This window comes from Chenopodium album, chromosome 21 (genome assembly GCF_948465745.1).
Source record: "Chenopodium album chromosome 21, dcCheAlbu1.1, whole genome shotgun sequence".
NCBI lineage: Eukaryota > Viridiplantae > Streptophyta > Magnoliopsida > Caryophyllales > Amaranthaceae > Chenopodium > Chenopodium album.
The window spans coordinates 33,345,462-33,359,117 of record NC_137854.1 but is presented as its reverse complement, the minus strand read 5'-3'; the positions used below and the strand labels follow the sequence as shown (position 1 = coordinate 33,359,117).

General features: G+C 41.7%; 2 protein-coding genes across 2 annotated transcripts; both read right to left on the bottom strand.

Moving 5' to 3' along the window:
* Positions 1-404: 404 nt before the first annotated feature.
* Positions 405-827, bottom strand: LOC145600686 (uncharacterized). The gene has a single exon (XM_081656568.1). It carries the CDS (start codon positions 825-827, stop codon positions 405-407), a length of 423 nt encoding a protein of 140 aa, XP_081512694.1.
* Positions 828-6,451: 5,624 nt separating this feature from the next.
* LOC145602590 (uncharacterized protein At1g27050-like) lies at positions 6,452-7,613 on the bottom strand. Its single transcript, XM_081658772.1, has 2 exons — positions 7,271-7,613; positions 6,452-6,810 (listed from the first exon to the last, which is right to left on the bottom strand). The coding sequence occupies exons 1-2, from the start codon at positions 7,598-7,600 to the stop codon at positions 6,541-6,543; spliced, it is 600 nt and encodes a 199-aa protein (XP_081514898.1). The 5' UTR covers positions 7,601-7,613; the 3' UTR covers positions 6,452-6,540.
* Between the last annotated feature and the right edge of the window lie 6,043 nt (positions 7,614-13,656).

Below are 13,656 nucleotides of genomic sequence, written 5' to 3'. Positions count from 1 at the left end.
GCTTTCTTTCTCTCTTTTTTTATTTACTTCTACGTGTTAGTATATCATGCTAAAGCATGATATATTTAGACAGGTTTATGCAATATACTCCTCACGTAGTGGTTTGTATTTCATTGAATTAAAATGGCTCAAATGCCTTAGTTGACATAACATGAACTAAACAAAGTTCTTTGCAAAATTAAGACAATTATCTCCAAAATTCTACTTAATTTCTCACATTTTTAAACAAAATATTTCTTTAACACATCAGCATTGAAACTATTCCTTAAGACCTGACCTTCTTGATCTGCGAGGAGGAACGCACTAGGTCCTACCTACTCATGAATGATGAAGGGGCCTTCCCAATTGGCTGACAGCTTTCCCTGTTGGTTTCCTCTTCCTACTACCGCTGTTCTTCTGAGGACCTAATCTCCAGGTAGGAGTTCCCTATGTTTGACCCTTTTGTTGAAAGCTTTGGAGATCCTGCTCTTTTGGGCTACCATCTTAAGGGCTGCCTGTAGCCTTACTTCCGGCAGGAAGTTTAGCTCTTCCAGCAAGCGCCTTTCATTCCCTTGTGCTTCGTAGTGTTGTGTCCTCAGGCTAGGGATTTGAACTTCCACTGGGACAACTACATCAGCCCGGTAGGCTAGAGTGAAAGGGCTTTTACCAATGGACTCCTTTTCAGTGGTTCTATTTGCCCATAATACCTCTGGGACTAGGTCAGCCCATAGGCCCTTGTGCTCCTCCAGCTTTCTCTGCAGGGCTGTTAAGATCAGCTTGTTTGCTGCTTCAGCCTGACCGTTGCTCAGTGGATAGCAGACTGAGGCACTTGCATACTTGGTGCCCATGTCCTCCAGGTTATCCTTTATTGTGTCGTAGTCAAATTGGCATCCGTGGTCAAAGACTATGCACTGTGGCACCCCAAACCTTGTGATGATGTTCTTCCATATGAACGTCCTCACTTGGGTTGCCTTTATGTACTTGGTGGGTTCGGCCTCTATCCACTTAGTAAAATAGTCCACCACCACTATGAGGTACTTTCTTCCCGCTGACCCGGTGGTGAACGGTCCTAATATGTCCATTCCCCACTGAGTGAACGGGATCGGGCTGAGGGTTGGGGTCAAATCATTTGTCGGCTAGTTTATGACTGGGTTGTACTTTTGACACTTGTCGCACTTTTTCACATATGCCAGCGCGTCTTGAGCCAGAGTTGGCCAATATGCACCCCTTCTGAGAACTTCTACTCCCAATGCTTTTCCACCAATGTGGTTGGCACATATTCTTGAGTGTGCCACTTCCATGATGTTCTCCTGTTCCAACTCTGGGATACACCTCAGCAGTGGTTTTGAGAAGCCCTTCTTGTTGAGTTCTCCGTTCATCACCACGTACCAATTGGCATCTTTCTTCACTTTCGTAGCTTGTACTTCATCATCAGGCAACGAGCCATGAACTTTGTATGCTAGTATATCAATGAAACAAGCCCGCTGTTGTACAATGCAGTTCACCTACTCTTTTTCAGCTATGCTGCTTTCCTCCAGGACCTCCACCATCACTGTCCTTGTGAGGCTCTACAGGGTGGAGCTAGCTAACTTTAATAATGCGTCGGCCTGGGAATTTCCTACTCTAGGGACCAAGTCTATTTGGAAGTGGACTAGCTGAGCGGCCAGCTCCTTTACCTTGGTCACATACTTCAACATTGTGGACTCCTTGATAAGGCATCCATGAATTGAAGCTTAGCAAGGCATGCCCACTGGTTGAATCTACGAGCTGATCTATTCGTGGTAGCGGGTAGCAGTCATTCGGGCAGGCTTTATTGAGGTCAGTGAAATCAAAACACATCCTCTACTGGCCGTTTGCCTTCTTTACCATGACCACGTTGGCTAACCATTCGGGATAATTACAAGGCTCAATGAATCCAGCTTCCAGAAGTTTTTCCACTTCTTCCTGGATGACCTAATTTTTCTCCGTGGAGAAACTTCGTTTCTTATGTCTTACTGGCTTAGTATCTTCCCTCACGTTCAGCCTGTGAACCATGATTGCAGGGTCAATTCCAGGCATCTCATCTGTAGAAAACGCGAAGATGTCCTTGTTCTTTCTCAGCAGTTCTATGAGGTGTACCCCCACTCCTGGACAATATCCTTTCCGATTATCACTGTTCTCGAAAGATCACCTTTTGTGAGCTCAATTGTAACGTGCTCCCCGCTGGGAAGTAGCCTAGCTTTTTCCTCCTTTGCGGGCTCAAAATTTTCCATAGCCAGCTTTGCTTCTCTTTTTCCCTATGGTATTCTTCACGCTTCCTTTTTCTTGACTGTTTCTCAGGTTGCTCAATAGACCTTTTCTATGAGATCGGCTGCTGCCTGATCTTGGCGGGCTGCTTTAGAGCAGTTATGTAACATTGTTGAGCCGTCTTTTGGCTCCCCCTGAGCTTTGCCGACCGTCCCTCATTAGTTATGTAGGCCATGGCAAGGTGGTAGGTGGAAACCACTCCACCGATCTTGTGAATGAGCGACCTTCCCATGATCACATTGTAAGGTGAAGGGGAGTCTATCACCAGGAACTCTGCTCGAACATCGCGCCTTTTTTACCTTTCTCCTACTCAGACTGAGAGCTCATTTATGCCCTCCGGGGCCAATCCGGACCCGTTGAACCCGGTGACTTCATAACTCACCCTTTTTAGATCTTTCCTGTCTAGCTTCAGTTCTTTGAACGCGCTGATGTATATGACGTTGGCTGAGCTGCCCCCATCTATCAGTATTCGATCCACTTCCCAATTTTCTATTCTCACTGTCACCACCGGCGGGTCATCATGAGGATAGATTATGCCTTTTTGGTCATATTCATCAAATGTAGCTCGCGGCTGCGGGGGAAGGACGGCCATCTGCGCTTCTCATTATAATTTATCTGATGTATCATTTCCCGCAGGTATGCTCGCGCCTTGTTCACCGTTCCCCCGTGTACCGGGCCTCCACTAATCACATACACTCTGCCCTCTGGCTTACTATCTCTGTCCCTGTCCTCAGCGGGACCCCTGTGACCTCCTCTGCGGTCACGACCTGTTCTATCCTCATCCCTTCTTCTAGGAGGATCAGCATGCTGCGTGAACTGATTCAGGTACCCTCTCCTGACTAGATCTTCTATGTTGTCCTTCAGATGTGTGCACTCATCAGTGGTGTGGTGAACTCGTGCGCTTTACCTAGCGCTTCAGCTAGCGTTTTGAGCTCTTACACCCCATATACGCTCTGAACGGTGAGCCTGGTAGCAAAACCGCTCCGCATTGCCAGCAGCGCTACCTCCTGACTCATATTTGGGATGGTTGTTGCATTCTTGTTGAATCTGGTGATAAACTCCCTTAGGGGCTCATCCTTCCCCTGAACTAGTGACAGCAACTCAGTTGTCATCTTGGTTCGATCTACCAAAGTTATAAAATGCTCCATGAACATCCTTTTCGGTTGATTATATGAGTATACGGAACCTTTTGGAATGGCTCCATGCCACTCCGCAGCCAGTCCCTCTAGGGTTGGTGGGAACGCTTTGCACCAGACTGAATCCGTCATGGTATAGAGCACCATGTGATTCTCAAAAGCTGATATATGGCTCTTTGGCATTGTGGTTCCGTTGTATCTACAGCTCGGCATCTTTATATTCTCCATCGGTTCCTCTAGAATCTCCCGACAAAATGGGGAATCATCTGGAATAACCTAGATTCGTGCTCGCTTCTCTCTGTCCGGGCTAGGTCCCCGCTCTGAGGCTGGTGACCTACTGCGGGGAACTCGCCTTTCTAGGCTGACCCTAGCCTGAGCTATTTCCTCCACGCTCCATTCTCGGTTCAGATTGCGAGCTTCCAACTTCAGCACTTTCTTCCTCAGTTGGACGAGCTCCTTCTGCTTGGGAGTGAGGGTTGTGGGTGTTAGCTTCTTTACCGCTGGTTTTGTAGTTGCTACTGTTGGTGACGAGCTCTCTCCCTTACCCAAGTTGGCAAGGACTGCCGTTATTGCTGCCAGCTGCTCCTTGCGGCACTTAGAGAGGTTCTGCATGATGGTCGGCATGTTTACGGGCTGCGGTTTTTGGGCTATGGGTGCTCAAACAATGGATTCATTGTTTGCGCTTGTCAACGGCATACCATATTTGAAAATGGAACAAGATCCTATCGGATCTACTGGTTTCGACGCTGCTTTAGCTGCAGCTGACGTCGATCCAATGGGGTTAAATTTTTTTGAGATAGTGGATTTAGGTTTTTCGGCGGACCCTTTGGGATCGACGGTTCTTGCTGGTGTTTTTTGCGGTGTTTGGTTGGTGTCACTGCCTTTGGGTATGGGTGTTTGTACAGCTTCCTTAACTAGTCCCTAACTCAGTTGGTAAACCTCAGGTTAGATGATCCTTCCTCTCCTTCTAGCGCCAATTGTTCCAGTTGTGGATCCAAGGGTTCTGCTGGGTGAGCTGGGCCCCGTCAACAACCTACACAAGGCAACAAATGTAAATTGCCCTCGAGGGTGGCTTGAGGAACCCCCCTCCGATGCCTAAGTTAGAGAGTGTTTATAGAGAGAAAGTGTACTTAGAGAGATGTAGAGAGTAATAACTTATGTGCCTAACCTCTTTTCCGTTGTACTTTTCCCTCTATTTATAGGTGTACGATCTCCTTTGTGGAGAGTTCAACCTGGTCAGCTCTGCTGGCTGACTCTATCGGGCTGGTGAGCCGTTCATAGTTGCTCTCTCGGCCATGAGTGCACACCCTGGGAGCTGGGCGATAGTTCAGCGGGAGCTATCCTATACACCTAAGGTTCGTAATCTTTATATTCATATCAACAAAATTAAGTGAAGCGATAAATTAATTGTTTAATTGTTTTAGATTCAATTTGAGAATTATTTTTTTTACATGAAGAAACTTCATATTCAGAGCATTGTGAACAATGAGAAAAAAAAATGCTCATGAGCAAGCAAGAAAGAATAATTATTGAATGTAAAATTAACAAGAAAAAACAAACGCAAATTTATATGGTTCACCAACAAAGCGTTGGCTAAGTCCACGGGCAGGCGAGAGCAATAGTTTTATTGATTTTGGTGAATACATATTCAGTTAAGATTTGAGACCAAACGCAGAAAACAGATTGATTGTCTCTTGGATTTCTAATGTTATCTCTCTCATAACTCACAGATGAAACATATACAAAAGACTCTCAAATTTATGAATAATCATTCAATTGATGATGATCTCGACTAGGATATAACTAGGAATATTTATAATAACCCCTAGGTTAGAAAAAAAAAAAGCCTTCATTAAGGAAATAAGGCCCACAAACAGACTGCTCAAAATCGGCCAAAAACCACATGGGTGTGTCACACAACCCATGCCCTGGATCAGTAGCAAAGCAGTAGCTTGAAAACAAAACGACACAGGCATGTCAAATTTTGACATGGGTGTGTCAATGCGAGTGCTCATCTTCTCCGTTGAAGCACGCCCATATCTCCCTAAGGCGTGGGCTTGTCTCGCTGCACATTCCCATCTTTACAACACGATTGTCCTAGCTTCCAAACTTTCTAGCTCCTGATTTAAGGCACTATTTCTTACAAGCATTTTGAAGATGAATAGTAATTATGTGGGGGTCGTGGGGTGCACAAGATAAGTAGAAAAAAGAGAATAATGATATACGAAGTAATAGAGAGAAATGTAGGTGGATATTATCATATTAGTAAAAAGTAGAGAGAACGATGTGGTAGAGAGAGAATGGTAAAGAAACTTTTTTTTTTTTGTTAATGGTAGGATAAAAATATGATCACAAAAATACTCATCAGTTGAAGGAAAGAGAAAGTGGGTACAGAGAATGAAGAAGACCATAGTGCTCTCATCTCTGTAATACTTCCTCCGTTATCTATTATTTGCAACAAAGGGGTGGTTGCGGACTCCTAAGCAAAAGTTGTTTGTGAGTGTAAAATGGAAAGAGAAAAGTTGGGTGCATGTGATGAGGAGAGAGATAGAGAGAAATAATAACTTAAAAAGGAAAGTAAACAATTGTTGCACATAATAGTTAGCATCCATTTATAGTACATGTTGCAAATAATAGTTAACGGAAGTATTTTGCTCCACCACACTTGACACTTTTTTGTCCAATTAAAGTATTAAACTCACAAGTTCATACTTCGTAGTATGGATTATGGAGTACGGTATAGTTCCGTAACACATCTGAACTCGCAAGTACTTGTAAGTGCAAGGAATTATAGCTGCCCCTGGCCCTGTTGCCACAAAGTCACAACCTTTTTTTTCTGAACTATCCTTTATACTTCAAACTTTCCTTTAATTTTAGAAGATTGAACACAACTTCAAGCACAACTTTATACTTCAAACACAACTTCATTAGGAAGCAAAAGCTTTTGAAAAAAAGACACAACGTAATTACATGACATCAGTGAATTACATCAAATACTTCAGAGTTCAGAAGATCAGATAATACTAACACATCAACAGCAAAAATACCTATAAAATTGCTAATCTTACACAAGAATTGAATGAGGGCAACAAAATCTATATTATATTATAATTCAAATACTAATATACATGAACTATTACTAAAATAAATCATCATAAGCAATAATTTCTCTAGCCTTAAATGGAGCATCCAACACAGAACTAGTACTACTAGTACTGGTACTGGTATTGGTATTGGGGTTAACAATGGCTGAACTCAACCTATTCCCCTTCCCATGTCTACTTAGTGGCGCCTCCCCCCTCAACAGCTTCGACGTATTCGCATTCGGACTCGTATTCGAATTCTTTCTCTCACTTTCCTCCTCAACTCCTGCCTCTCCATTCATTTCACTAGCCCACATCACTTGAACCTGTGAAACATCCAACAATCACAATCTCAGTTTCAATTCAGAACATCTCTCACTCAAAACTCAACATTAACCCATATGATCACTACATTTTACTACAATTAAACTTAAATCAAATTAGTAAATTACCTCAAACAATTCCAAATTTAAAAATCTATAACCTAAGTTCATAGTACTGATTTAGCAATGCAAATTAATCTCCTTGATAAACTCTCGAAACAAATCGAGATTTTTGCAATTGTTTATACAAAAAAAAAGTACAACATCACCAATTCTTAGAAACAATTAAACAAATCTGAATTCTAAAACCCAAAATTCACAAAAATACAAACCCCCAGAATTTAATTTTTTAAAAAAAACCCACATCAAATAAAATCAAATTCAGAAACCCAATTAAAAACCCAAAAAAAAATAAAATAAAATAAAATAAAAAATAAAAGAGGAGAGAGAAGGAGAGGAATACAGGGTGGGAGTCAATGGAGATGCCGAAAGAGGGGTCAACAGAGGCGGAGATGGCGGAATCAGCGGCGGATTTAGAGCGGAAAGAAATGAAGCCGACACCTTGTGGGTCAATCCGGATCCGAGAGATGGGCCCATAGATTTCGAACCTGGACTTGAGGTCCAAAACAGAGCAGCCCAAAGGGAGGCCAATGACGACCAAAGCTGGTGGTGGGGTTGGTTTTTGTTTGGGTGGTTCGACGACAGGAGGTGGCGGTGGAATTGGGCGGCGGCGTTTAGGGTATGAGTATGGAATATGGCGGAAGTTGTAGGGTTTGTCTCTTTTTCGGCTCATGCTTTTAATATTTGTGTTTGGTTGGAAAATAGAAGTACGGTTGAAAAGGAAAATCAATAAAGGAATGGGTTAGTCACTCACTAACTCCGCCAGTGGGTTTCCCGCTGCCAGTCCCAAGCCTGGATAAAGGAGGAGGGTTACGGTAGGCCAGTGACAGCCAGTATAAAACTTCGTCACATCCCATGACATGAGCCAAACAGATATTTTCGTGGGGGCGTTCCCTACTCAGTGACGCGCTGCACTTCCTAGACCCGGGTGTAGTGATAAGTATGCAAGGGTTGCTAGGTCGTCGCCCAGAAGCGACGCGCCACATTGCCCGAGTGTGGTGTCAAATGAGCAAGGGCGTGCCATTGGGGCGTTCCCTACTGAGCGACGCGCTGCACTTCCCAGACCCGGGTGCAGTGATAAGTATGTAAGGGTTGCTAGGTCGTCGCCCAGAAGCGACGCGCCATATTGCCCAATTGTGGTGTCAAATAATCAAGGACTTGGAGTTGGGATCAGGAGGGAGCGTGGGAGAAAAGAATTTAGTTTGCGGATTGGTTCTTGGAATGTGGGGTCTCTTACGGGAAAATCAGCAGAATTGGTAGAAGTAATGAAAAGACGACGCGTGAACATCATGTGCCTCCAAGAGACAAGATGGACAGGAGAAGGAGCTCGAGGCTTGGTTTTGGGGTATAAGGTATGGTATGTTGGGCAAGAAACGAGCCACAGAACAAGGAATGGTGGAGCTAGGAACGGAGTTGGTGTGGTTCTCGATGAGAGGTTGGCAAAAGAGGTGATCGAGGTCTATCGGAAGAACGATAGGTTGATAAGGCTGAAGTTGCTATGTGGCAAGGAGATTGTGAATGTTATCAGTGCTTATGCTCCCCAAGTGGGTTTAGATGCAGAAGAGAAACGACAATTTTGGGAGGACCTAGACGAGGTGGTGCAGGGTGTCCACCACTCAGAGAAGTTATATATTGGAGGGGATCTAAATGGGCACGTTGGGGCGAGCCGAGATGGCTATGAGAGTGTCCATGGAGGCTTTGGGTATGGGCAGAGGGACGCCGGTGGTGAAGCTATTATGGATTTTGCCCAATCATATGATTTAATTTTGGCTAATACTTGGTTTAAGAAGAGGGATTCACACTTGATAACTTTTCGGAATGGAGCAAATGCAACTCAAATAGACTTCCTGCTCACAAGGAGCATAGATAGACAAAGTTGCATAAACTGTAAGGTTATCCCAGGGGAGAGTGTGGTCACCCAACACCGGCTATTGGTAATGACTATTCGTCTGAAAGAGAAGGCGAAGAAAAAAGTTAGACAAGAAGAACCAAGGATAAGATGGTGGACCCTAAGGGATGCAAAAGCTAAGGTTTTTACAGAAAAGGTAATTGAAGAAGCGGATTGGGATGGAGAGGTGGATCCGGACATGACCTGGTTACGAATGAAGAACTGTTTCCTAAGAGTGGCCAAAGAGGTCTTAGGGGAAGTAAGGGGAAGAACTTCGGTACAGAGAGATACTTCGTGGTGGAATGAAGAGGTGAAAGCAGTAATTAAGCAAAAAAGGGAATGCTATCAAGCCTTAGGAAAATGTAGGAGTGATGAAACCTTTGCAGCGTATAAGGAGGCTAAGAGTAAGGCAAAGGCAGCTGTTCGCCAAGCAAAAGAAAAGGCATATCAGGAGGTTTATGAAAAGCTTGATTCCAAGGAGGGAGAAAGGATCATTTATAAGATGGCAAAGAGAAGACAAGAGGCAAGGAAGGATATTGGCATGGTGAAGTGTGTCAAAGATAAGAACCAAATGGTCCTAGTGCAAGAGGAGGGCATCAAGGACAGGTGGAAGGGGTACTTCGATGAATTATTTAATGGAAGTAATGGAGTTGTGATAGGAGATACCTCTATGAGTGATGAAGAAATCAACATGGAGTATGTGCGAAGGATTAGGAGAGTAGAGGTGGAGATTGCACTGAGGAAGATGAAACCTAAGAAGGCGGTTGGCCCTGATGGGGTACCGATAGAGGTGTGGAGGTGTTTGGGTAAGATTGGTATTGATTGGTTAACAAACCTTTTCAACAAGATATGGACGGCTACAAGGATCCCACAAGATTGGAGGAAGAGCACCTTGGTCCCGGTTTATAAAAACAAAGGAGACGCTCAAGATTGTTCTAACTATCGAGGAATTAAGCTTATGAGCCATACTATGAAGTTGTGGGAAAGGGTGATTGAACAAAGGTTGAGGGCATGCACAAGCATTTCAGATAACCAATTTGGTTTTATGCCTGGGAGATCTACTATGGAGGCAATCCATTTGATAAGACAAATGATGGAGTTTTATAGGGTAAAGAAGAAAGATCTTCATATGGTCTTTATTGATTTAGAGAAGGCATATGACAAGGTGCCAAGAGAGATACTTTGGTGGGCAATGTTGAAGAAAGGTATCCCACGAAGGTATGTAAACCTAGTTAAGGATATGTATCGGGATGTGTCAACAAATGTGAGGACATGCGGAGGGTTGACAAAAGATTTCCCTATTACAATCGGATTGCATCAAGGGTCTGCATTAAGCCCTTTTCTTTTTGCAACGGTTCTAGACGAATTAACTAGACCAATTCAAGATGAGGTTCCATGGTGTATGCTGTTCGCAGATGATATCGTTTTGGTGGATGAGACTAAGGATGGGGTTAATGTCAAGTTGGAGCAATGGAGGCAAAGGGTGGAATCTAGAGGGTTTAAGCTAAGTCGGAGTAAGACTGAATATTTGGTATGTCGTTTTGGCACTCAGAGGGGGACAAGCAATGAAGTGGTGAGTTTGGATGGAAAGGATTTGACCATGAGTGAATGTTTTAAGTACCTAGGGTCGATCATCCAGAAGAATGGTGACATTGATCAAGACGTGACCCACAGGATTAAGTCAGGGTGGCTTAAATGGAGAGCGGCCACGGGAGTGCTATGCGACCGCAGCATTCCCTTAAAGTTGAAGGGAAAATTCTACAGGACTGCCATAAGACCAGTGTTGCTCTATGGTACAGAATGTTGGGCTTCTAAGAAAGAGCATATTAAAAAGATGGAGGTTACGGAAATGCGCATGTTAAGGTGGATGTGTGGAAACACTTTAAGAGATAGAATCAGAAATGAGGTTATTCGCAAGAAAGTAGGTGTGGCGGGCATTGTAGATAAATTAAGGGAAAATCGTCTGCGTTGGTTTGGACATGTAAGACGGAGACCCGAGGGTGCACCGGTGCGAAGAGTGGAAGAGTGGGACCATGGAGGGATTAAACGAGGAAGAGGGAGACCAAAGATGACTTGGTTGGAAGGAGTGAGGAAGGATATGAAGTGCATGGATTTACGTGAGGATGAAGTTTTGGATCGTAAGGGATGGAGGAGAAAGATTTATGTTGATGACTACACGGAATAATCAAATTTGGTTCATGTTAGCCGACCCCACTTTTGGGATTAAGGCTTTGATTGATTGATTGATTGATTGATTGTTAGTCACTCACTCATGAAGTCATGAGTCATCCGTGGGAAGAGGAAGATCCTTGATTTAGTGTCAAAAAAAAAAAAAAAAAAAAAAAAAAAAAAAGATCCTTGATTTTCCGAGTCCAACCCCCCCTTTTTTTTTGGAGCGGATTTCGAGTCCAACTTTTGGGTACGAAGGAAATAGCAATACTCCTAAGTCCGTAGGTCCTATTTGGCAAAAGTTTCGGTGGAGGGTAACTTTTAGCGGTCGAGTAGCGGGTAGCTGTTAAGATAGCAAGTAGCTGTCAATTAGTAGTAGGTAAAGGTTAGCTGTCAAACTAACGATTGATAGTATGAGTGTTTGGCAAAAGTAGCGGTTGCAATAATAATTTTATAAAAATGCATATAAATATTGCTTAAAAAGTAATAAAAATGTGTCAAACGCTACCCGCTAATTCTAAACGCTACTATTTTTAACGTTTGAGAAAAGCTACCTACATCTATCGCTAACCGCTACTAAAATCGCTATTTTGCCAAACACTCAATTTTTTTCTAGTAGTGTTTTGACTAGTCAAAACGCTACCCGCTACTTCAAACGCTGCCTTAATTTGTGAGGTTGTTCGAGTTATTCAATATGATAAGCAACTGGATCAATCTTTGTTGGCTGGTGTAGACACCTAAAAATGTCTCCCCAAAACCAAACATGATGATGAACAATATTTCACCGCCATTATTAATCAGGTTGAATATTTAATCTTGGAGTGCTTAAATCCATATTCAATCCCAATACATTTTTTAAACCAACCCAATTCCTAGCCCATTTCCCTAAACCATAACTTATTTTCCTCTTTTCGTGCCTTTAAACCCAAAATAATTCATTTCGTGTCCTTTAAAATCATTCATTTCGTGTCCTTTTAATAAAAAACGTATAGAATAGTTTATTTTTGTTCATAATCTGGGTCCAATGATTTAATAATTGGATGGGGTTTGAAAAAGGCTTTCCAACAATATATTATAAGCCTAAATCCGAGTTATAACGAATAAGTTATGGCCAATATACTAACCTAAGTCCAAACCGATCCAATAATCATGTGGAGGGTCCAAAGGCTTTAATCCCATTCCTAAACCAATTAGGATTAATTATAAACTTCTATTTGTTTCTAAAATATATCTTTATTATCCTTTTTGAAAAGATAAGATTAAAGAGTTTAAAATTGAATGAAATTCCACTTTTTGAAAGTCCTAATTCTTTTCAAATTGAAAGACGTTCAAAGATAATCAGATATGATTTTCGTGCCTCATTATTTTTATCCATATATTAGATGGTTGGATAGCTCTTGAAATTATCTTTCTAATGATATATTATAATATTAATTCCGAGCTATAACAAAAAAGATCTAAAAGAAATACGAAACTCTACCCAAAACTGACATCGTCTCATGGCCATATATTTTATCCTACAAAACATTTTAATTAGATTCTAATTGGGTTAGAAATTAGACTTCAAGAGCTTTCCAACGACATATTATTTATCGTATTCCGATTTTTGGATCAAAAGATATGATAAAAACAAAAATTGCAAAAAATGCTGTCTATCGAATTTTCTCGAATAAATTCGGATCTTATCTTGATTCTTCTACCCTTCTTTTTTCTCTATAAATAGAGGTCATATTACCCATTTTTCAATCATAAACAAGCCTAATCACCAAATCATTCTCTCTCCCTCTTTAGCCTAAACACTAGCCTCATTATTCTTCCATTATAGTTCCCCTAAGCACTCCAAAGAGTCCATACTTGACCTGAGGTTCTGTCCTTAAACTAAGATGTGAAAGGTATAATTAACTGAGGGTTTGGACCAAATCAAATTTACTTTTATTTAATTTAATTTCAATTTGATTTATATTTTTAGTGAAGTTACTAACAGTCTATTCATGATGTAGCAATTCAAGAAAACGCGAAAAGTGAGTAATTAATCACTTAATAACTCTTATTATTATTCTTGTTGCTAGTATCATTATTAGGTTTATTATGATTTGATTTGACTAACTATTTATTGTTGAATTACATCCATTATTGATGTTTGTTCTATTATTATTTATGATCACCATATTGCATGTTTAAAGGGAATATGTAACTGAAAATCACGCCTTATAAGATAATTTGGACAACCGGTTTATGTTCCTTTAATCTTGTTATTTAATCAAGTGATCACTAATATTTTAGAATTAATTATATGTTGCATTAATATTCAACCAATTTAGCTTAATAATAGTTTGGAGCAAATTGAATATTTTATTTGCATGCCTTTGAGATCGCAGGTTTCACTTTTCATTATAAGAATCGAGTAGAGACCAATACGGGCGAATGTGACTCCATGACTCACTTCGTACTATCATCCCCGATCCTCCTTTTGTGGTTCCAAACCATATGGAGTTAGTAATCTCATGGATTATGAATGGTGTGTAACCTTCACGGGTCAATCGTCGTTGCCTATCGTTGTCCCTTAATCGTAGTTGCCTTAAATGATTCGTGAACGATTTACAAGTTCCTTAAAAACTTGTTGGCGGCATTTTACTTTCTTAGTCCCCTAATCGTATATGTTAATTCCCACT